Source organism: Argiope bruennichi, chromosome 6 (genome assembly GCF_947563725.1).
Source record: "Argiope bruennichi chromosome 6, qqArgBrue1.1, whole genome shotgun sequence".
NCBI lineage: Eukaryota > Metazoa > Arthropoda > Arachnida > Araneae > Araneidae > Argiope > Argiope bruennichi.
Genome location: NC_079156.1, coordinates 119,282,719 through 119,305,092, shown reverse-complemented (window position 1 = coordinate 119,305,092; position 22,374 = coordinate 119,282,719). Strand labels below are relative to the sequence as shown.

The window sequence follows — 22,374 nt, the reverse complement described above, 5'->3', positions numbered from 1 at the left end:
TAAAATAAAAAGCAAAAGAAAAGAGCTAGATAGAGGAAATTTGGACTCAACTGTATCATCCAAAATGAAGATTTTTATCAAATTTTCATCTGAATCAATCAAATGTTGTCTGTCTGTTGGTCTGTACTATAGCATTCATGCAAAAGCAATAACTCATAAACATAATAACAAATTTTGATTTCAGTGATCGCGATAAAGGCGTCCAAAATGTATTTTTGTACGATATAATGAGTAAAAATACTAGATTCATACAAAAGATCTTATTTCGTAATTATTGTTCACTAATGCTATGCAAAACATTCGAGATCTTGCAAAAGGTTCCCAATTTTATACGGGAGGAGGGATATAAGACCTTTACTGAAGAATATGCGAAAATGCTTCGGAGTGACCGCTTCCGCTGCTTTAGTTATGTTAATATTTGTTTTAAATCTATATAAGAGCTGTTTGGAGATGATCTCAAGGTTTTGAAACTTGATAAGAAGACGAAAACGACGTCTGAGTAAGCATCTTCTTCTTCATGCTTCCACATCAAGCCAATTGGATGTCACTTTACTCTTTTCTTCAAATTTAGCGTGCAACATTCTCACATATGTTGGATCTTTGATAATCATATTTCTAAAGTTTAAAAATCTGGAGAAGGGTCCTAATCATAATTTAAGATGCATTTGTTTACGCGTTCATTGCTAAGGGTGATATATCTTATCTTCCTTGTCAGTAATGTTCACTGTGAGCTAAAATTTAACTTACAAGACAGTTTAGATAAAACGGACATGTTAATAGATGCTTGCAAGAAACGTTTAGGTTTTCCTTTTATGATATGCATATCGCTTAGAGCGAGTATAGCGACTAGCTGTCTCTTTTGGAGTTTGCATTGAATTGAATTCATATGCTGTGACAATTGTGTTAAAAAAAGAACTTCACTTTTAGCCTATTAACTCATTTGTTCGAATATTTTAGAGGATTAATATTAAAGCTATCACTTAATCATGCAGTGATCTAGCGAAAGAAACTAAGCGCTAGCTAACAAATCTTACATTTGAATCATTATTTTAGTGATAATGCGTCATATAAAATTGCTGACTGATTAATTATTATTAATTTTGACAGGATTTATTATTGATTGATCGATTATTGGATAAATTTCTCCTTTTGAATTCACCCATAGTCTTTTTGGAGCACATTTAGTAATCTTGAATCGCGATCAGATGATGAGGATGGCATCTAAACCAGCTAATAACCGCATATAAATCTGGGATGTCATATGAAATTAATAGATGTTACCTAAGTCTGGTTTGCATTCACGGATGATAATTGAAGGAATAAAGTTTTTGACTTAGTGATCCTTTAATCCTATAATAGAGACTCAAATTCTAGGTCACCTCGACCTGTACACAGTGCTTTATAAAAAAATAAGTTTATAATACGTGGATTGATTTTACATAGACCAAAGCTTTAGAGGTTTTAAATGAAATGATCTGTTGTGGGATAAATGTTTCGGATAATGTATTTATGGAAGAGTGGTCAACTCAAACTGTTAGTTTGACTATGGTTCAAATAATCTACAATACCTTCTCATGTAACTTAGTATAGAATATTAAACTTATAAACCAAACTATTACAGACATAACAACAACATCAACAAACTATGGTTCAAATAATCTAGAGTACCTTCTTGTGCAACTTAGTATGGAATATTAAGCTTATAAACCAAACATATATTTTTGTTCTTTACTTCTGGAAAATACAATGTTATTGGCAGTATTTTTTGCGCAGTTTGGAAATGACGTTTATTGTATTGCCAAATCTATTTTTAGACATGCGCAGTAGAAGATTATTCTTTTGAAATATTTTAATTGCACGATTTGGCAGTGTCTGGTTTACTAATAACTTTCTACTTTGAAAGACAAGACTCCTAAGACTGAAAAAGAAATAAACATGTTTCCTGTTCCAAGTTTACTAACGGTTGCCAAATATGGGTTTATTAGCATGGTTGTTACAAGTGCTGGATTTCTTATTGGGAACGTCATTGTTATGAAACACCATACAGTAAGTTAAAATTTATTTCGAAAAATATATTCGTTAAGAGCACAGACATTGCTATGTTGTGTATTTTCTTTTTCTGAAATATGCATGATCCTGTAAATTAGTTCTGTTGTCAACATCACTTTTGCCCAATTAATCTATTAACTGCCAAATTTGTTTTTGAAATTTTTGGCCGGATAAGTTATATACATGCACAAAAAGTATGTAACAGTGTAATTCAAATTGTGTGTGTGTTTTGTAAAAGCTTATCATTATAAAATGATGAATAAAATCATTAATTCCAAAACAATAAGTAACAGATCGTTACTATAACCACTAAATTACATATACATGGTATTTCAATGTAATATAAAAACTAAATCAAAAATATGTTTCCAATATGCTCCGTTTAGCTTAGAGGCGAATTTCAAATTTGTTCGCTTGTTGTAAAGAAGCATGGAAAGCACAGAATGATACTTTCCGTTGCACACAATACTACATATAGAAAGAAACTAAGCTGTCATACGTGCAAAGAATATTTTTAGCGCCGCGTGGTGTACGCAAAATTACGCCCAAATAGGGATCGCGGCAGCTAATGGGTTAAATAAAGATTTCACACGATTGTCTCTTGCACTATTAAAAACCCGTTGACCAATAATGATAGTTTATTTTTCAATAAATTTAATTTGTGTGATTACCGAAATATTCTAGAACATTGATCAGATATTTGGTGATATGTATCTGTATAATGTGCAGAAAATTGATTTAAATGTTCATACAAAATTGAGTGTGGTGAGAAAATCTAGATGATGCACTGGAAGAGGGAGTTGTGAAATATCGCCCTCGTCTTTCTATCCTGATTTAAAATAGAGAAGCCCTTGCGCATTTTAAAACATTAATAAAAAAAGCAATCTATTATTTGTCAAATGTTAATTTTCAATGCAAAATGGGTAATGATCTGCTGTTTCTGACATCTAATCATCTCGGCTCCTAAATGTAATCTCGCGCCAAATGATTGTTTTTCCTTTCGACGAGTTAAGGATTTAAAAGGAGTTATAAGTTTTTCAATTAGAAGAGTTAAGGATTACGATCTTGCTAAGAAGTTATGATTAAGGAGACTTATATAATGACGGATCTCTTAAATAAAAATGAAAATTTTAATTTTGGTTTCGTTTGCTAAAGGGGAGTAGGTGATCACAGGTTGCTGAAGTTAGCACGAGTATTTTTTTTCGTTGACATGGCACAATGTAATTGCTCGTTTTTAAAATTGCGATCACTTGGGAGCGCTGCATTAAATGGATGGATTCATATGATAAAGTAGTAGCGAATTTTCACCCGATGGAGTTATCTAAATTTGTTTTAGTTTTTTTGCACCAAAACGAAGATTAAAAAAAAATCCATTTATGCGAGCTGAATAAAGTTTCTTAGAATTGATTCAACATCTTTTGTATTTAGGAGATGTTGGTTGATCACTCTGGGACTTTGAGTTCGTCATGACCTAGTGTCAGATTTATAATCAAGGACAACAGATTTCAAACTTCGAACACTTGACCCCATCGAAGATCTTTGACAGTGTATTGGGTCAGTTTGTAGTGCCGGTTTTGTTTCGAGACTCAAATTCACCGAAAATCCCCTATATATACAAGGCTTTAATCTAATAAATATTAAGTATCTCATGGTAATCAAATATGCTCGCTTTTGATTCCTGAAGAATGGGATATCGGTTGATGTCTTTCTTATAATCGGATTATTCCTCAAAAATACGAAATATAAGAAAACCAAAGTATTTTCATATCGCTTCAAAACAAGGTACGTCGGTCACAAGTTGATTCATTGCTTTCATTTTGATGAATTCAGTTTGAATTAGTTTTGTATCTGTATTTGATATACTTGTTTTTACTTTGAAGGAAACCCGTTTTTAAACATATATGAAAAATCTTGGTGCTTTTAGCGGTATTTAATATTTTCTAATTGATTTTGCCATTGCTTTATTACTTTTATGATTAAATCGCATATTTATAGATAACTTTAATGTTAGGGTGTTTAATTGTTAGTAGTATTTTAATTTCTGTGTAAATTCTTTTTACTTTATTTATTCAAAATGGGACTCACCAGGTGATCATGAAGACATTTTAGATTCCTAATGAAAAATTACCTCTTGCAATGGTTCTCATGAAAGACTTCGCGAAAATTTTGTCAGTTCTTCACCGATCATGGTCCTTAGAACCTAAAACCACCCTTCATTCAAAAGTGATATACGTATAACGCTCTTCTTGTCTCTTCTTTTTTCTTTTCACGTCAACGCTTTTTTTTCGCTAACACGTTTCTATCTTGAGAACAGGATAACTAGAGTAATTTTGTTTGGATTTTAACTGGCTTGGAAATATGCTGTTAGAAAGGTAAAAATTTCGGACGAGTTCATAGATGGTCCATCTACACCAAATGGGGCTGGGAATGGTGGGAGTTGAAAATTTCATTTCGCTATAACTTGCTTAATATTGAAGACAGAAAAATAAATCCAATTAGTCAAATTAGCGCCCCATTAAAACGAAGTACTTTAAATACAAAAGTTTTTTCGATAATTGCAATATCTTAGAAGTTAGGGTCTGAAAAATGACTTTCAAACGCTAATTTTGATTGTTTTTAACACTAAAAATTTATGTTGACGGGTAGTTATGTTAGATGTAAAGGAATCTACCTTTGCTTTCCAGCTTGCCGTGAGGATTTTTTTTTTCATTTGTGATTCAATATCGTTTACAAAATATTCTATATACCCCATCTATGAAAATAAGTTTTTTTTTAACTTCAATAAAAAATAAAACATTAATTCAAGTTGAATAAGAAAGAAATTCTATTTATTCAACAATTCAAAATGAAATGTTAAATGGTGAACTTTTATTATTAATATTGATGATTCTGACGAAGACCTCCGAAATCACCATCTCCGAGATTCTATTGGGCCACGGTGGCCTGGCGTAAGGTCTCGACTCGTTAGCCGTAGGGTTTCAGGTTCGAGACCCGATTTCACCGAAGAACCGTTGTGTAAGGGGGTCTGTTGCACATTAAATCCGTCAAGGCCAAACGTCCTCCCGCTGGTGTGGCTTGGTGTGGAGCGGGGGTGCCAGCTCAGGTGTCGTCCCCGTCATCTGACCGCAGTTCAAAATTACGAGGTCCGTCACAAAATAGTCCTAGTGTTGCTTAAAACGGGACGTTAATCTAACTAACTAACCGAGGTTCTATTAACTTGAACAGCATTTATCGGAACTTTGTTTTTAGAATCTAGATTTTTTCTTCAGTAATGGCAACAAAAGGAAAACATTGTCTTTAATTCAAAGTCTATTAAATAACTTTTTACGTTTGAATTTCCTTTTTATGTCTTATTTATTGATATTTAATCTTTTGGATTTGTGCCAGTTTTGAAAATGCAAGATTCTCCTAAGCAAAAAAGAAAGTTTTTCAGTCGAAAGTGGAGATAGTTTAAGACTTTTTTTCTCGAGGAAAAATCCTACCTCGTTATCATAAACCAGCTAAAATGTGAAAGTAATGGACCGTGGTCACTGAAGATCTGCAATTTACTGGGCTGATTTCTTCGCTTTCTGTCAAAGGAAGCTGCTAAATCTCTGGTCGTTTTCTTCTATTTCCGAAGTCCATTGGAAAATCTTTTTTGATAAGTTTTTCTTTATTAAATCGACTTTTAAACCAAGCAATAAAACACCTGCCTTTTGAAACTAATGTTTTAGTTGTATCCGTGTACTTCGTTTTAACGATACCAAATATTGAACGGATGGAATGCTTTATACAAAACCATTTCTTTTTTTGTGATTTCTACAGCTTGTGTGACCAGTTTATCTAAAGTTGTAATTCTCGTGTCAGAAAAATTGAGCATGATTTTTGAATCATATAAACGATAAAGGTATTTTGTAGTTTGTAAAGGAAAGGAAGTTATAATATTTTAAAGATTAAATATTTACTATATATGAGAGTCTAGTTTTATTAATATAATTTGATAGATTAGAATTGAAGACTTAAGTAAACTATATAATTTTCAAAAATATAAATATAATAAAAATAGACAGTTTTTACTTTAATCCGTAACTGGAGACGGGAGTCAAAATGACTCCGCGTTGTTCATTAGCGCTGATTATCACGTGGTATTTTTTCCTTGAATACAAAAATCTCCTCGGTACCTACAAATTGCTCTTTCAGCAGTATGTTGGTAAAAGTCAAAGTATGAACGTGCATATAACCGAGTTATTCTTTGTCAAAGTTTTTGTTATTTATAGAGTCATTGACTCCACGTCTCTGAAACTCTTTTAATGTGAATAATGCAAAAAGAATAAAGAACTATTCTTAAAAAATTATTTTAAAATATTGTACATTCATTTTTGTTTATTAAATTCTAACAGTTATTAACATTAGTACAATTCCGTAATATCTAAACGATGTAAATGCTCATTAAAAGATTTTTTAGGTTTTCTGATGACATCTTTCCAATATTTAATATTATAACGTTTAACATTTTAAATATTTTTGGTAACTATATGATTTACAGAATGTATTGTTTCCAAAATAAATTCCAAAGATGTTTACAAAAGACAAAACAGAAAAATAACAATTGAGTCATTTTGACTGCATGTCCCTTCCCGCGAGAGGCAATTCATGTCCCAGTTACAGGTTAAAATGAGAACAAGCAATGCTTTATGAAGTAGTAAAACAGAGAAGTAACCGACCTTTCTAAACAGTTTAAAAGAATGTAGAAAGAAATCTGTTGTGAACGGGTGTTCAATTTTCTTTTTACTATTGTCCTGTATTTTTGATTTTGGTGCTTTTTATCACTTTTATTTCTCAATTTGGTTTATAAATCATTGTAAGATTACTTAAAAATTAATAGATTATATATAGAATAAATGAATCTTAAATTCTGTTTTGAGATAAGTTTTTTTTTTCCATTTTTTTTATAACATTTGTTAAAAAGAAATATTTGAAATACTGCGATTTATGAAAGTTACTTTAGATTGGTGGCTGTTAAAATATGTAATAAATTTCGTGTAAGTTTTGTTAAATTATATTTCACTAAATAGAAGATTCACATAAACTTTAAGAGCTAGAATAAAACATGTTATTTAATCTAATATTTTAAAGAAATTAAAATATATTAATTCAGAAAATGATAAATGATTTTGCAAAATAGATAAATTAAATATACTAAGCTCATTTGACAGTCTATCCTTAGATTTGAAAACTTTCTAGACAAAGCAAGTCCTATGTGATCAAAGCTGAAATTTCTTTTAAAAAAGATTAATCATTATTTTAAAATTTGCTTTTACCACTGTATACAAAAGATCGGGAAAAAAAAGTTGATTCTCCTGCATTAATAGAAATTTGGTTTCAAACTTCGATTTTAAACGCAAAAACTTTTTTCTTTAGTAAATATATTGTATTTACGTAAAGTTTGTTTATAAAATATTGGTATTTATTAACATCAAAAAGCAAATATGAGGTTGAAGGAAAATCTCCCAATGTTAATAAGTTTCTTTTAAAGTTCGAATTGCTAGTTTTTCTTTTAATTGCTTTATATCATTTTTGTATATATTGGAAAATTCACTTGTGGATCAAATCTTAAAATTTATTATTCATTATTTTAAGCTTTCATCTATAACTTTTGAAAAGAGAAATTCACTTTAGCATCTTATGATAATTTTTTTCTGACCGAAACACCTGTCACCTCTTAGGTATTAGAAAGGTACCTTAAGTATCCAGAAAGAAGTTCCACTTAGAGCGTTAAATATAGTGGAAAGTGGATGGCAGTGCTTAAAATCATTAAAAAAAATTCATAAAAGCTATTGTTTATTTGGTTAATGAAAATTTCTGGTTTGAACAAATATTTTGAAATCCCACCAATAGATGGCAGTATGGCATCCTCGTACAGGTTGTTCCATTTAGACAAGATATTTCGCAATAAGGATTTGAAGAGTTTTTCTTAAAAGAATTAAAAAAAAAAGATTATTTTGCTTTTTGTGAGCTCAAAATTACTTAAATTCTTAGGAATTTGAAACTTAGAAGAAACGTCTGTCAACAAGTGTCATATTACTATTTCCCTCTTACATAACTTTTACAAAAGCGTTCTAATGAAGCTTCATTTAAGAATAACTCTATTCATTTTTTTATAGAAATTATTGATCTCTCAGAATTTACTTTTTTGTGTATTTTCTTTATTTTAAAATTACGACAATTTAGCTTACTTTATTCAGTCATGTAGTGAATACTTTGAATCGCTACTCTTTAAGTTTTATGCTTTGAAAAGAAATATTTGGAAGGCAAAAGAGTTTGATATTTTAGTCGTTGACAAAGATGTTTGCTTCTCTTCGCATAAAGTATTTCAAAAATAGGTGAATAAAATAAAAACCCCTTCCATTCTACAGGCTCTGACTTGGAACAAATTATTCTAAAAGTGCATTAAAAACGTTTGTGACAAATTTCTTGGATGATTTTCTTAATTTTTAATTTCATTGATCAGTTTTTTTATTTAGAGGGTTATTTTAGCTAAACTGCAGCTTTGATTTGAAATAACTTTTGAATTATTTCAGATAGAATTTTTTTTTCTTCCAAAATTAAAACATGGAAAAAATTTAATGGATATTTTCAAGATATGAAATTTTGGATGCAACCCAATGGCAGTTTAATAATATTACTTGTAATGATCTAAAACAGAAATAAAACTTCCACATTTTCTTATCGGATCTTTAGAAGTCGTTTTGGAAGGCTTAGATTTAAAAAAATATTCAAGGATCTTTAAAGTAGATGCAATATTACTTTTACCACACACACACACACACACACACACACACACACACACACACACACACACACACACACACACACACACACACACACACACACACACACACACACACACTCTTTAATAATAAAATTATATTTCAGGTTGAGCATAAGACTTTAAAAAATTAGTACTCGCATTAAACAATTTTCTTTCATTTTCCCTCGCATTGCATGTATTTGTAGATACATCTAGTGGAGTTTTGAATAGTTGAGTTCCAAATAGTGTTTAAATTAAAACTTATCCTTGTATTTATTGCATCAATTTATTCCCACTCCAAGCGAAATAAAGATAAGAAATAATTTAAATTGTTAACAGTAAACATTTATCGCAGTTATAAAAGGTGACCCAAAATTAACTCAAGATTTGAATTTGCCACCATTCGTGCAATGAAATGTTGCCAACTTTATTGAAAAAAAATCAGCTGATAGTTTAAGGTTAGTGAAAATGGAGCGTTGCATGATAGAACAATTTACTAACACAAGATTTCAATTAAATTAAAAAAAAGTTTTTTTCTTTAAATTGTTATATTTTTATTGAATCGTTAAATACACACGATAGGATTATTATGGAATAACACATATGGAAATAACCTCCGCAGCTTTGCTGGCACATATGCACTCTTTCGTGGCAATTTTATATGGCCATTTTGCATCAATGTAGCTAAATTTCATTGATACAGCATTGAATTTCTTCCTTCAATACACGCGTTCTTGTGGGTTTGTTGTGATAGGCCTTTGACTTCAAATAACCCCATATAAAGAAACCCAATGGTGTTAAATCACATGATCTAGTGGGCCACTTCTCAGATTTTCGAACTGTGACCGCCAGATTTTCATTATTTTTGAAATAATCAGCAATGAAAACACATCGTTCTGTTGTATAACGCTCTATTTTTACTAACTTTAAACTATCAGCCCTCAAATGGTTTTTTAATAGGTTTGCGAACATTTTATTGCGAGAATGATGCTAAATTCAAACCTAGCGTTAGTTTTGAGATACCCTTATTATTCAATTTTATGAATTTTTCTTATTGTTGTCTGTGTAAAGGTCTGTTAATTTTAAAATCATATATTATTTTTTCAAATTAAAAAAATAATTTTTTATTTAAAGTTTTGATAGTTTTATTTTCAGTAGAAAATAATTAATATTTAAATAGTGTTTTCTCCTGAGCTTTTTTTTTTAATTTTAAAGAGTCCAATTTGAAATTACTTTTTTCATTTATGTATGCTGCGACATTTCTTATATATCATATTTTTTTATATAGCAGTTATATTTTCGATGCTATTAATTATATTTCAAGTTATGGTTTATTGAATATATATTTGGAGACAAGACGAATATTTTAGTTCTAATTAACAGAACTAATTAAGAAATGCTATTAAATGCTTAAAACTGATACATACATTTGATTTAAAAATAATTAGGAACAATATCACTGCATATTTTTTGTGCATTTGAATATAGAAATTAATTACAAACTTTTTATTGCATAAATTTATAAATTTTGCTTCAGCTTGCTTTTTTTATTACATCTGTTACAGTTAATTACATCTGCCTTATGTTCTTATTACATAATTTCTCTTGCAATAACTTTAGAAAATAACAGCTGAAAATCTTAGATACATGTTATCCTAATTATCGATAATGCATCGTAATTTTTTTTTGTATTTTGTTTTTATATTAATATAAATCAATATATTCTTCAAAGTAATCTTTTTTATGGTAATAGTGGTAGAAGTTAACTAACTGGCTGAAATAATTTTTTTCCCTTCATTCTCTTAATAAAAGCATCACAAGCCGTAAAAACATTAAACACGCCTCATTTAATATTGCATGGGAAAGGATCTGGAGAATGGAATAGCAAACAAAGAAATTCCGATTGTAATATGTTTTTATTCTAATATGGGAAATGAAAGCATGAAACTATGATTCGCCAAAAATTATACAGATTCATAACCCTGCACCACTTATGACTATTACTAAAACAATGGTAATACAATAAAAAAAATGATTGTTCCGTCTTTTTATGTAGATTTAGGTTTTAATAATAATAATAAAAATATTCTCCAACGCTAAGCTTTTTTATTTGTCGTTTCATGCTCCCGCTTGTATTGGGATGTTGTGCTGCAATTCAATCTGTCATACAGTTTTTTTAAAGACGGCGCTACAGTGCATGCGTTCTTTCTCGAGATGCTATAATATTATACCTTACATTGAAATACGCAATATTACAAAATATATTTCATCATACAATAAACTAAATAAAAAAAATTATAACTATATTAATGAATTATTTACAATAATTAAGTTCTAAACAAATATATTAATATTATATTACATTAATATGCATTAGTTATTATATTATTGGTAAGATATATTTCTGAGAGAGAATTTGCGAAAATATTTAAGGCAGCATTCAGTTTCTAATCACTTTGATCTTACCGTTATTTCCATTGATAACTTTTAAAATTCATGCCATTGCCACTGGCATGGAGATAATTTATTTTCTTTTAACAGGAAAACAAAAACACTTATTGCAGCTTTATTATTTTGAAACTGCCGCTTATTTCGTTGTAAATGATTAAAATAGTCATTTTTCAAATGTTTCCAAATAGTTTATACACATTTATTTATATATTATATACATACCGAAAAAGGTATTACCTGAAATTATCTAAAATTTACAAATTAATGATCTTAAACGATTTAATTCTGAAACTTGGATACATTATCGGATATTAGTACTGAAATACGGCGTTTGAAGGAACCTCTTCAATGCAATAAAAGTTTCAGTTGCTAAATCTATCAGCCTCTAAATGAATAGCCTTAGTTATTTTTTATCTCTTTCTATTCAAAATTGTTTGTGCTATACATTTTTTGTCTAACTTTCTCTGCAGTCGTTATTTATCATGTAAACGAATCATGAATTTGTTTTTCTTCTTTTAACATTCTTTTCTTTTAGTTATGTTCAGAAATTAAGAATATTTGTGCTCAAGAATTCGGTCAAGCTTCAACGGGAATCGGCCTATCGTAATATTTAAATCGAATATATTTAATTTCGATTTGTGATTCAGTAATGTTAGATAGAAGCGGCAATCTCATATTGCATGTAATTGCGCTATTATGATTTGAAACTTCAATATTAATTTGTATACTTTGCGATTGTGTTAATTTATGCTTATTACACCTTGCTTTATAGATATTAATTCACAACCTCCTTACTATATCGTCTTAAATGACACATAATGTTGAAATATTATCTAATAAACCATTTCACCCTCATCCATAATCATTGTGCACTTATACTACAGCGATTTATTAAATCACATTTGTTTTTAAACATCTAAGATGGGAGTTCTACCTGACCATCAAAACCGCTTGTATCCGATTGGAATTGGTCTTTTCTCACCATCTTTCTCTACATTGAGAATCTTTCATTGCAGTAAAAAATTCATTTGGCTCACAAAGCAACGAATTATATATTCTTTTCAATCGGAAACTATTAATCTATATTTAGATAAATAGTCAGTAGAATGCAATTGTGGTTTATTTTTTGCATACTTAAGTTTACAAAACTTTTTCTGTATTCTGCGGACACATTTTGAGATGTTGTTGTTGTCGTGTTTATGCATACAGTGCTAGTGCAAAAGATTAGAGCCCTCCAAAAGCCTTGGTGACAAGATCTGCAAGCTCTGGAGAGCGATGGCTATAGAGGATTTCGATTGGGGGTGCTCCAAGTTGAAAGAGGGAACCGATAATGACCTGGCAGTCAAAAACGTGATCTGGAATTAGTTGCGAATGGGCACAGTACTTGCAGATGGGATAGGATTTTATATTGGTTCGTGAGATCTTCATGCCTTTGAAATGTCCAGTACGTAGCCTAGCTATTGTAGAGGAAAGGTTTCTTGGGCAGTTTAGATCGCGGATTGTTGCCTTGCTAAGATGCTGCTTGTAGATCCTTCGCCTGGCGGCAGCATTCGCATCTGCACAGGTGACTACTCTAGGTTGGTCTTCGTCGCGTGCTTCCTTTGCAAGGGCATCTGCACATTCGTTCCCCTCAATTCCAACCTGATCTGGGATCCACTGGAGAGTGCAAGGTATGTTTAGTAAATGGAGAAGGGTATTAATTTCTTGCGTTATTGTTATTTTACCGTCATGTAGGGCTTCGAGTGCTGATTTTGAGTTGAGAAAATCACAATTTCTTTTATTGAGTCGTTTAGAGAATGTGAACGAAAATGGGTAAGAGCTTCTTTAATAGCGATGCTTGTGAAGTTTGAAGCAATTTGGCCAGTGGGTATTTTGAGTTTGACGTTATTCATTTTGAGATATACTGCATTTATGAAAGGAATGGGAATTTCAATAATCCAGGTAGTACAGCCTGTTTTACAATATTATGGAATGTTATTTTATATTGTTCAATATTCAACAATGTTATATAATGTTGCGAATATTAAATATCATAAATATTGTACAATATATGCGTGCTGCTTGGGAAAGAATACAGAGCTTAATATGTCTTTTTTTACTATTAACTACTGCTTTTGCTGTACTTGGTACTCCAGTATTTTTATTCATCACTTTAGTAATAGAAATGCGAGTAATATTTTCAAATACCACAGTTCTCGTTTTTAAAAATCTCTTAAAACTTGGATGCCTGGATTTCTGCTGCTTTCAATGCAAGTTTGAACTGTTTTCTTGATTCTTTATCAATTTTTGAAGAAAAATCGTTAAAATTATTCTTGATAGATCACTCTGGTCATATTTCAAAACTTTCAGTGCTCCATTATATTGGAGATAATTTAATTGTTGCAATTAAATTGATTGATTTTAAATATGCAGTTTTTAATTTTTATGTGGATATATTTGCGGAAGTTTTGTAGAAAAGTACACACAAAAAAATCTCGCTTAATTTTTAAATAACATGCTTGTAAAATTTCAATAAAAAAAACAAATATCGCCGAACCATGCTTTCCCATATTCGAAAATATAATTGTACCAAATTTGGTACCGTTAAGCCAGTTTATTTTACAGAATGCAGATAAGGCGCTTTGAAAATTATATAAGCTTTTCTTCAATTACTACTAGTTTTCGTTTTTCTGGTATCAAAGTTTCATGAAATATATACATTCATTGATACCCAAGTTTTGCGAATATCAAAATGTTTTGTCAACGAAAACAAATGTGCAAAGCTTCAAAGTTCTAGTGCATCAGGGAATGAATGAAAAATGGATAACAAAATTCCATCTTTGCAAACATGCAGATATATTAAATGAAAGTGTAGAAATATCTAAAAGTATACTGAATACCATTTCTAATAAATTGCAGAATTTAAAATCTGAAAAGCAACAAGGATTTTCTTCCCAAATTTATTGCCAATGCAAAGCTATTTTCTTACCCTGGAGTTGCTTCCTTTCTTTACTGGAATAGTAGTTATATGGCGCAAATATGGAATTTTTCTTATTGAAATACACGCGATATCTTTTGAATAGGAATAAAGGGAGAAAATGATTTTCAAGATTTATTTCTCAATAATAACGGTAGTTTGTTGAGCTTGTAAAGATTTTTTTTCGCGAGAAAACTATAAATAAAACGTATTTTTAACCTGATATATAATTTTTTGTTGCTTCTGATAATATTCGATTTGAATTCAATAAATTTGCTGTTCGAGTTTATCAGAAAATTGAAATTTTTCATTATAAGAACAAAATATGCCTTTTCTCATCTCAAATGAAAATCTTTAAATTGATAAAAGCTATAATCCTTTTATATATTTAAAAAGCATGACATTGAAAGTAATGTATTTAAATAACTTATTTTTTCTTCAAAATTTTAGCCTTCTTTTTTGTTATCAGATACTCTTATTAAATATTTCCACAATCTCATAACAATAGAAATTGTTTTATAATTAATATACTGATACCGAATTCTCCTCTTTATACTTTCTCGTATACGAAGTATGGGAAGTTTTGTAATTGCCAAAAAATCGAACAAGATTTAGGAGCCTCGGTGGCCTGGTGGTAAGGTCTCGGCTTCGGAACCGGAGGATTTCAGGTCCGAGACCCGATTCCACCGAAGAGCCGTAGTGTAAGGGGGTCTGTTGCACATTAAATCCGTCCTGACCAAACGTCCTCCCGCTGGTGTGATGTGGTGTGGAGAGGGTGTGCCAGCTCAGGTGTCGTCCTCGTCATCTGACCACGGTGCAAGATTACGGGGTCCGTCCCAATATAGCCCTAGTGTTGCTTCAAATGGGACGTTAATATAACTAAACTAAACGAACAAGATTTAGATGATTCTCCATGTTCCATATTTCTTTAAGTTCGAAAAACAAATTTTTGGCCTTGTCTGTCTCTGTTTGTAAACACGATAATTCAAAATTACTTTAAGCTTGTTAGCTGAAATTTAACATACGGATTTTCGGACCAAATTTGTAGATTTCTTTTAAATTTTGAACGCATTTCACTTAGGGAAAGCGTCTGTCCGACTGCACGAAAAGAAATTAACATGATAGCGACAAATCGAAGTTAGAAGGAATTTCTTATGCAGATTTAACTTCAAAAGTGCAGATATTCATGAAATTCGAAAGGGCTTGACTATTTGTCGGTATTTACTTTTGCATGCGCGTAATTGCGACAATTGAAAAACGCAATGACTTATAAAAATATAAAATTTAGGACATATGATTACATTTGTAGTACTTCTGTGAAACTTTAGTTTTAGTCGGTTGAAAAAATACATCTAGAATCAGTTTTCAAGTACTATTAATCGCATGCCAGGGATTAACCCTAAAGTAACTCACTGAACATCACATGATACATTCAGTCAAACTGTTTAAATTCAAGCCAAAGATCAGTATTTCATAAATATTTTTCACTAGTGCGATGCAAGACATACATGACTGTAAGGCATCCACGGCAAGGTTAGCAATTTTATGCGAGGAAGGGGGCAAGACCTTTATTGACGAGTATGCGAAAAAGTTTCAGGGAGACCACTCGAGTTGGTCTCTTTATTTGTCCATTTCTTATCCAGAGTATATTTTCTAGAACTAGTTATTCTTTTAGTTATGTTTCATTTGGAAGTGACTGATACTGGCAAATAAATAGTAATTTCAGGCTAAAGTATCAGTTTCAATTTTTTATTCTTTTACTAATATTTGAAATGCAAAAATAAAACGTTTCACTGTTGCTAAAGAAATATTTAACCTTCAAGGGTTGATGAATCTACATACTTTAAACTTCCTTGAGGCCGACAAAAATGATAATTCATTTGTAGAATTACCGACAAATCCTAATTCATTTGTAGAATTACCGACAGAAATCATAATTCATTTGTAGAATTACCGACAGAAATCATAATTCATTTGTAGAATTACCGACAGAAATCCTAATTCATTTGTAGAATTACCGACAGAAATCCTAATTCATTTATAGATTTTTTCATTTGTAGAATTACTGACAGAAATCATAATTCATTTATAGATTTTTTCATTTGTAGAATTACTGACAGAAATCATAATTCATTTATAGATTTTTTCATTTGTAGAATTACTGACAGAAATCATAATTCATTTATAGATTTTTTCATTTGTAGAATTACTGACAGAAATCATAATTCATTTATAGATTTTTTCATTTGTAGAATTACCGACAGAAATCATAATTCATTTATAGATTTTTTCATTTGTAGAATTACTGACAGAAATCATAATTCATTTATAGATTTTTCATTTGTAGAATTACCGACAGAAATCATAATTCATTTATAGATTTTTTCATTTGTAGAATTACCGACAGAAATCATAATTCATTTGTAGATTTTTTCATTTGTAGAATTACCGACAGAAATCATAATTCATTTGTAGATTTTTTCATTTGTAGAATTACCGACAGAAATCATAATTCATTTGTAGATTTTTTCATTTGTAGAATTACCGACAGAAATCATAATTCATTTGTAGATTTTTTCATTTGTAGAATTACCGACAGAAATCATAATTCATTTGTAGATTTTTTCATTTGTAGAATTACCGACAGAAATCATAATTCATTTGTAGATTTTTTCATTTGTAGAATTACCGACAGAAATCATAATTCATTTATAGATTTTTTCATTTGTAGAATTACTGACAGAAATCATAATTCATTTATAGAATTATGATTTCTGTTGATCTGGCTGATTGTACGCGAACAAGCGACCGGAATAACATATAACGGAATATGGTTTCTGGGTAGTAAATTTTTGTTGAAATTGTAGATTTTTTAATGCATTTTGTATGAAATTCGTGAATGAAAAGTCTGCCCTTTTTAGAAATGAAGATAATTCAAAACTGAATAAAAGTCGTCGCTATTCAGTATGTTGCATTTATATCAAAACTGTAGATACGCATGAAATTATGAAAAAAGTCTATCAAAAGCAAGCAGTTCTATTTTAGAATGCACCTAAAACAAATTCTGTTTTCGAGTTATACATGGCTAATTATAAAAATCGTATTGTAGAATTTGAGAATGTAGAGGGCAAAAGAAAATTTCAATGTTCCAATAAAGCCAAAAACTTTATTAATTGGATATTTGTTCAATATTTACATCTTTAAAATAAAGCATATCTGTCAATTATTGAGATAATTGTGAATGTGAATTATAATTGAAAAGATGATCAAAATATTTCACACAGGGTGAGCCTTTGGACGATTTGGTGTACAAACCCAGGACTTCCCGACAGCTGGAAGACACAGCGCCTGGTTTGGACAGGGGATACAGCAAATGCTTCACAGAGCCGACGAAAACATTCTGCTTCCGAAGTGCCAATGAACCTTTCAAAATTTCCGATGTTGACGAAAGAGAAAAGGAGGACGAAGTTAGTTCATTTTTACAGTTTCTTACTTCTTTTCAGTAATAAGAAAAAAATTATTCTTTTAGACGTACATTGCCCATGCAAATATTAATAACATTTTCATTTACCGTTTTTATAACGTTTTCTCAAAATATAACTCATTCACAGAATCCAAGACAAAAATTTGAACGTTTGAAAATTAGAACCTTCATACATTGAATGTGCTTTCTATTAATGATTCTGGTTTTATTTTTGTCACTTTATTAATTTGTCAAATTTATGAATCTTTAGAAATAGCTGAAAATTTGTATAATCATAAACGTGGTGTTTCTTTTGTGCATTCTAAGCAAGTAGGGAAGTGAAGTAAATCATTTATGCTTGCTTTATCCTTTTTGATAATGCCGTTGAAGTTTTTCATGTAGGGTAACCATTTGGATATAGGAGGTTAACCCTTTCTAGGGGCGTGGGAAGTATGCTTCCCACCAAATTTATCAATCTTTATATGAAATTATGTAGGTTGATATAAGTTCTGACAAATTTTTTTAGAAAAACAGAATCTTAGATGCTTCAGTTCTTTATCTCACACAAAATGATGTCTTGGTTTATTACTAAATTATTAATTAATCAAATTAAATTTATTTAATAAGCTAAATGAATCTCTTTTTTTATTCTAATTTCAAGCCTAAAAATATTTTAACAGAATATAACTAGAAAAAAAATGGCCCTTTAAAAAGGGTAACCTACATGCAAGCGCGGGGTAAAATGTGCAATTTATGTAACCTTTTGATAATTTAGAGCTGGCCCAGAGATTAGCTATAGAGGGTTAATTTACATGCAAGTGGGGTAAGGGGTGCCGGATAGATAATTGTTTGGTAACTAAGAGCTGGCTCAGGAATGAATAACCTTTCGGCTTTTAAGTGATTATATAAACTATATAAAAGTGACTGGATGTATGAAATTATATTGAGGTTTTATGAAAAACTGCAAATCCTTTTTCCTTGCATGAGAGTTAGATGAGAATTGTCATGTATATTTACCAATCTTTTTTCCTTGCATGTAAGTGTAATGGGAATTGTCATGCATATTTGCCAATCTTTTTTCCTTGCATGTAAGTGTAATGGGAATTGTCATGCATATTTGCCAATCTTTTTTCCTTGCATGTAAGTGTAATGGGAATTGTCATGCATATTTGCCAATCTTTTTTCCTTGCATGTAAGCGTAATGGGAATTGTCATGCATATTTGCCAATCTTTTTTCCTTGCATGTAAGTGTAATGGGAATTGTCATGCATATTTGCCAATCTTTTTTCCTTGCATGTAAGTGTAATGGGAATTGTCATGCATATTTGCCAATCTTTTTTCCTTGCATGTAAGTGTAATGGGAATTGTCATGCATATTTGCCAATCTTTTTTCCTTGCATGTAAGTGTAATGGGAATTGTCATGCATATTTGCCAATCTTTTTTCCTTGCATGTAAGTGTAATGGGAATTGTCATGCATATTTGCCAATCTTTTTTCCTTGCATGTAAGTGTAATGGGAATTGTCATGCATATTTGCCAATCTTTTTTCCTTGCATGTAAGTGTAATGGGAATTGTCATGCATATTTGTCAATAATTCTTTTCCTTGCATGTAAGTGTAATGGAAATTGTCATACATATTCATGTAATTTAAAGAAAATCTTATTAACAACAACATAATGTTAACAATTTTATTATTTGATAAAGCAGCAATTATTTTTTCCGTTTTATACATGACTGGATATCACACGCTTGGACATCACTGTTTCACATATTGGAGCATCAAATTAAAGCAATGCTGTTTTAAAATAAAATCCCTGTCACTGAAATATACGGTCTTAGAAGTGAAAAAAGAATTTGACAATTTTACTTCCCTTATCAGAAACTAGCAATTGGCGTGTTCAGTTGGGAATGTCTGCCTATGTCTTTTTTAGTCCACCAAGATGGAAGTGACACATTGATTACAAAATTCTACTTTTACAACATAAATGAAGTAAAATAATTTTTTAAAATTCTGAAATCAAGGCAACAGTTTCTCCAAAGCAGTCATACAAAGTTCATAAATGACATGAGCTATAAGGCAATTTTCTGTTTGTCGAATATAGTGGACATTTCCCCAAGAAAGTATTTCTGCACTGTTCGTGAGTTCTGCGCTCTTGTTTGCAAAAAATAGAAGATTCTAAGCAAGGAAAAAACAGGAAACAGTTTTCTTAACTAGTAATCCATTTATTCACATCGAGTCATTTCAGATAAGCAATTCTATATCACGGTTACGAATAGTTCTGAAAGGCAATAAAAATTTTTTTTCTTCATAAACTACTAATTTCACAAGAAACTCGCTGTGTTTCCACTTGATCGTTAAAATAAATTTTCTGCTTTTCCTCGCAAGCTACACATCGCTCACACTCCACGTGAACATCTACTTTTCTTGATTGTCAAGCAAACAAATCTTTTCTTCATAATTTTCAAGACAACTGGAATGTGCTGCCATCTGAGGTTAGGAAGCGGAGTTAATCCTGTCATTACTCGTAGCCAAACTGCATTCCTCTTGTTTTGTCTTGATTGTGTTTCTCTGTTTTTACCTGGTGTTTGAAAAATCGAGTTTTTCAAATATTTTTTAAACTGAGCCCAATTAGAGTTGATTGACAAGTTCGCAATCTTCAGTTTTGCTTTATGGGAAAAATTTTGGTAATAAATACTTCATCTATTTGAGATTTATTCAAGTGTGTAAGAGTCTTCTGTAACTTCTTGCTCTTTATTAGCACGTCTGATACATCCTAGAATTATTGGATTTTTTAGTATTGAAATCAGAAATTAAGAGAAAGTATTTCGCCATTTAAATCTTAAAAATTTTCTGATAAAGCCTCAATATATTCTTTGTTATTATAGGGATTGAACTGACTATGAATATACCAAATAGGATGCAGCATTTAAATAAAAGGTTAAGTAAATTTGTTGGGGAAGAGGGTAAAAAGCTTTCAATAGTTTGAAATTGAATTTCAGTGAAGGAATTTATATGAAAGTTTACTAGCTGATTATTTAGATAATAAATCTTTTAGAGTTTTGGTGCAGTGGTTCTAATGTTGTTTTTTTAAGGCTTTCACTTCTTGATGTACAGGTATATATTAGAAGATGGTTTTTCAAAATTGTGAAAAATCAATGGAATTTAAATACTGGAAATAAATTATACAATGCAATACGTTTGTTTAGACAATGAATCTTCTCTCTAAATTGCAGATGCGATGTTGTCTTAACACTAGAATGCATGGCATTTTTACTTTTTTTCCAGAAATAATCTAAGGGCTTTGAATAACTGCATATAATTTAAGAAAATTATTCAAAATAATTTTAAATTATTTTTTTGTGAAATTTTCTAAAAAATTAAAATCTGCTAAATGGATGCTTTTTGAATTAAATAATATCTCAGTGCCACAAGTCACATTGTAACAATTCTAGCAAAAATAAAAGTACCTTTCTACTAATATTTTCTATAATATTTTTTACAATACAAAAAAATATTTTATTCCTTTTAACGGCAAAACTATTCATACAACAGACATTTTAGTATTTTTCCATGCTTCCAGTTTAAATCTAATCTTGTACCGCCGTTGGAATATATGTTTTTTCTATAAACCTTCATCAATAAGCATTTAAAAAAGGATTTCTAAACACTCATTGTTTTCCTTTGGAATAGTCCCTTGAAGCTTATAAATGGAAATAAAAATGTGTAGCCGAATGGTTAGGCGATGCATTGTAGGGCTAAAGAATGGTCATTCAACACTTATCCACAAATTTTCTCAGTCTTCACCAATTTACAATCGTTATGGGAGAATTTTAACAAATTGTTTACAGATACTCAAACGTTTTTAATTCAAACATTTGTGATTTAAGATGTTGATAATGGTTTGCTTCATGGAGCGCCTGGCCCCGGTCGTGGGGCTTAATTTCCTGTAAATTGTAGACTTGTAGAAGGTTCAATGCTCAATATTTCCTGCGATCATCTTCACACAAAGTCTTGTGAGAATGGATGCAGCCTCTTGAATTAGATGCACGGAGAACTTTAGTGCTTAGGCACTTCTACTCAGTTTGAGGTAATAAGTAGCAGAGGGAAAAACAGTAGTAATCTACTTTGGTGCGTCGGTTGAGTAGAGGAAGGATTGCTTAAAAGCATTTAAGGCGTTTAGATTCAATTTAAATTTCGGAAAAAGCTATGAAGGTTTAAGTGGCAAAGTCCATTTAGTAGTAGAGTAAGGAAAGACGCATTTTCCATTGCAGTGGGTATAGATAATCTGTTCCTTGACTGTGGGATTTTCATGAGTTTTGAGTTGATTAAAAAATTTTTCTTGAAAGTTCTTTGATGAAATCATCGAGCTTAGGAGTTTTAAGACCTCTATGTAAAATATCATTCCGGATAAACCAGGGAGCATTGGTAAATGGAAGGAGAAATCCAAAGGATTTGCTTTTACAGTTCTGATAGAAGAGATGATGGGAAAGCTTGACGAATATTATTGACTCTCAGGATGTAACGGGGGGGGGTATGCTGCTTGAGCTGAGTTTTTTTAATATGGAAAAAGTTAAAAAATAAAAATAAAACGAGCGTTAGATATAAGTTAAAGGGAAAAATGATGAAAGCAAAAGGAAAATAAATTTTTAGAAAGATATTACGG

The 22,374-nt window shown here is 30.7% G+C and overlaps 1 protein-coding gene across 1 annotated transcript in view; it reads left to right on the top strand.

Moving 5' to 3' along the window:
- The first annotated feature begins 1,842 nt into the window (after nucleotides 1-1,842).
- The window catches only part of LOC129972532 (uncharacterized), a 66,978-nt gene continuing 46,446 nt past the window's right edge, over nucleotides 1,843-22,374 (top strand). The window contains exons 1-2 of the mRNA XM_056086696.1: nucleotides 1,843-2,046; nucleotides 17,531-17,713. Of these exons, the coding sequence (XP_055942671.1) occupies nucleotides 1,936-2,046; nucleotides 17,531-17,713 (294 nt within the window). The 5' untranslated portion in view covers nucleotides 1,843-1,935. The remainder of the gene's footprint in view (nucleotides 2,047-17,530; nucleotides 17,714-22,374) is intronic.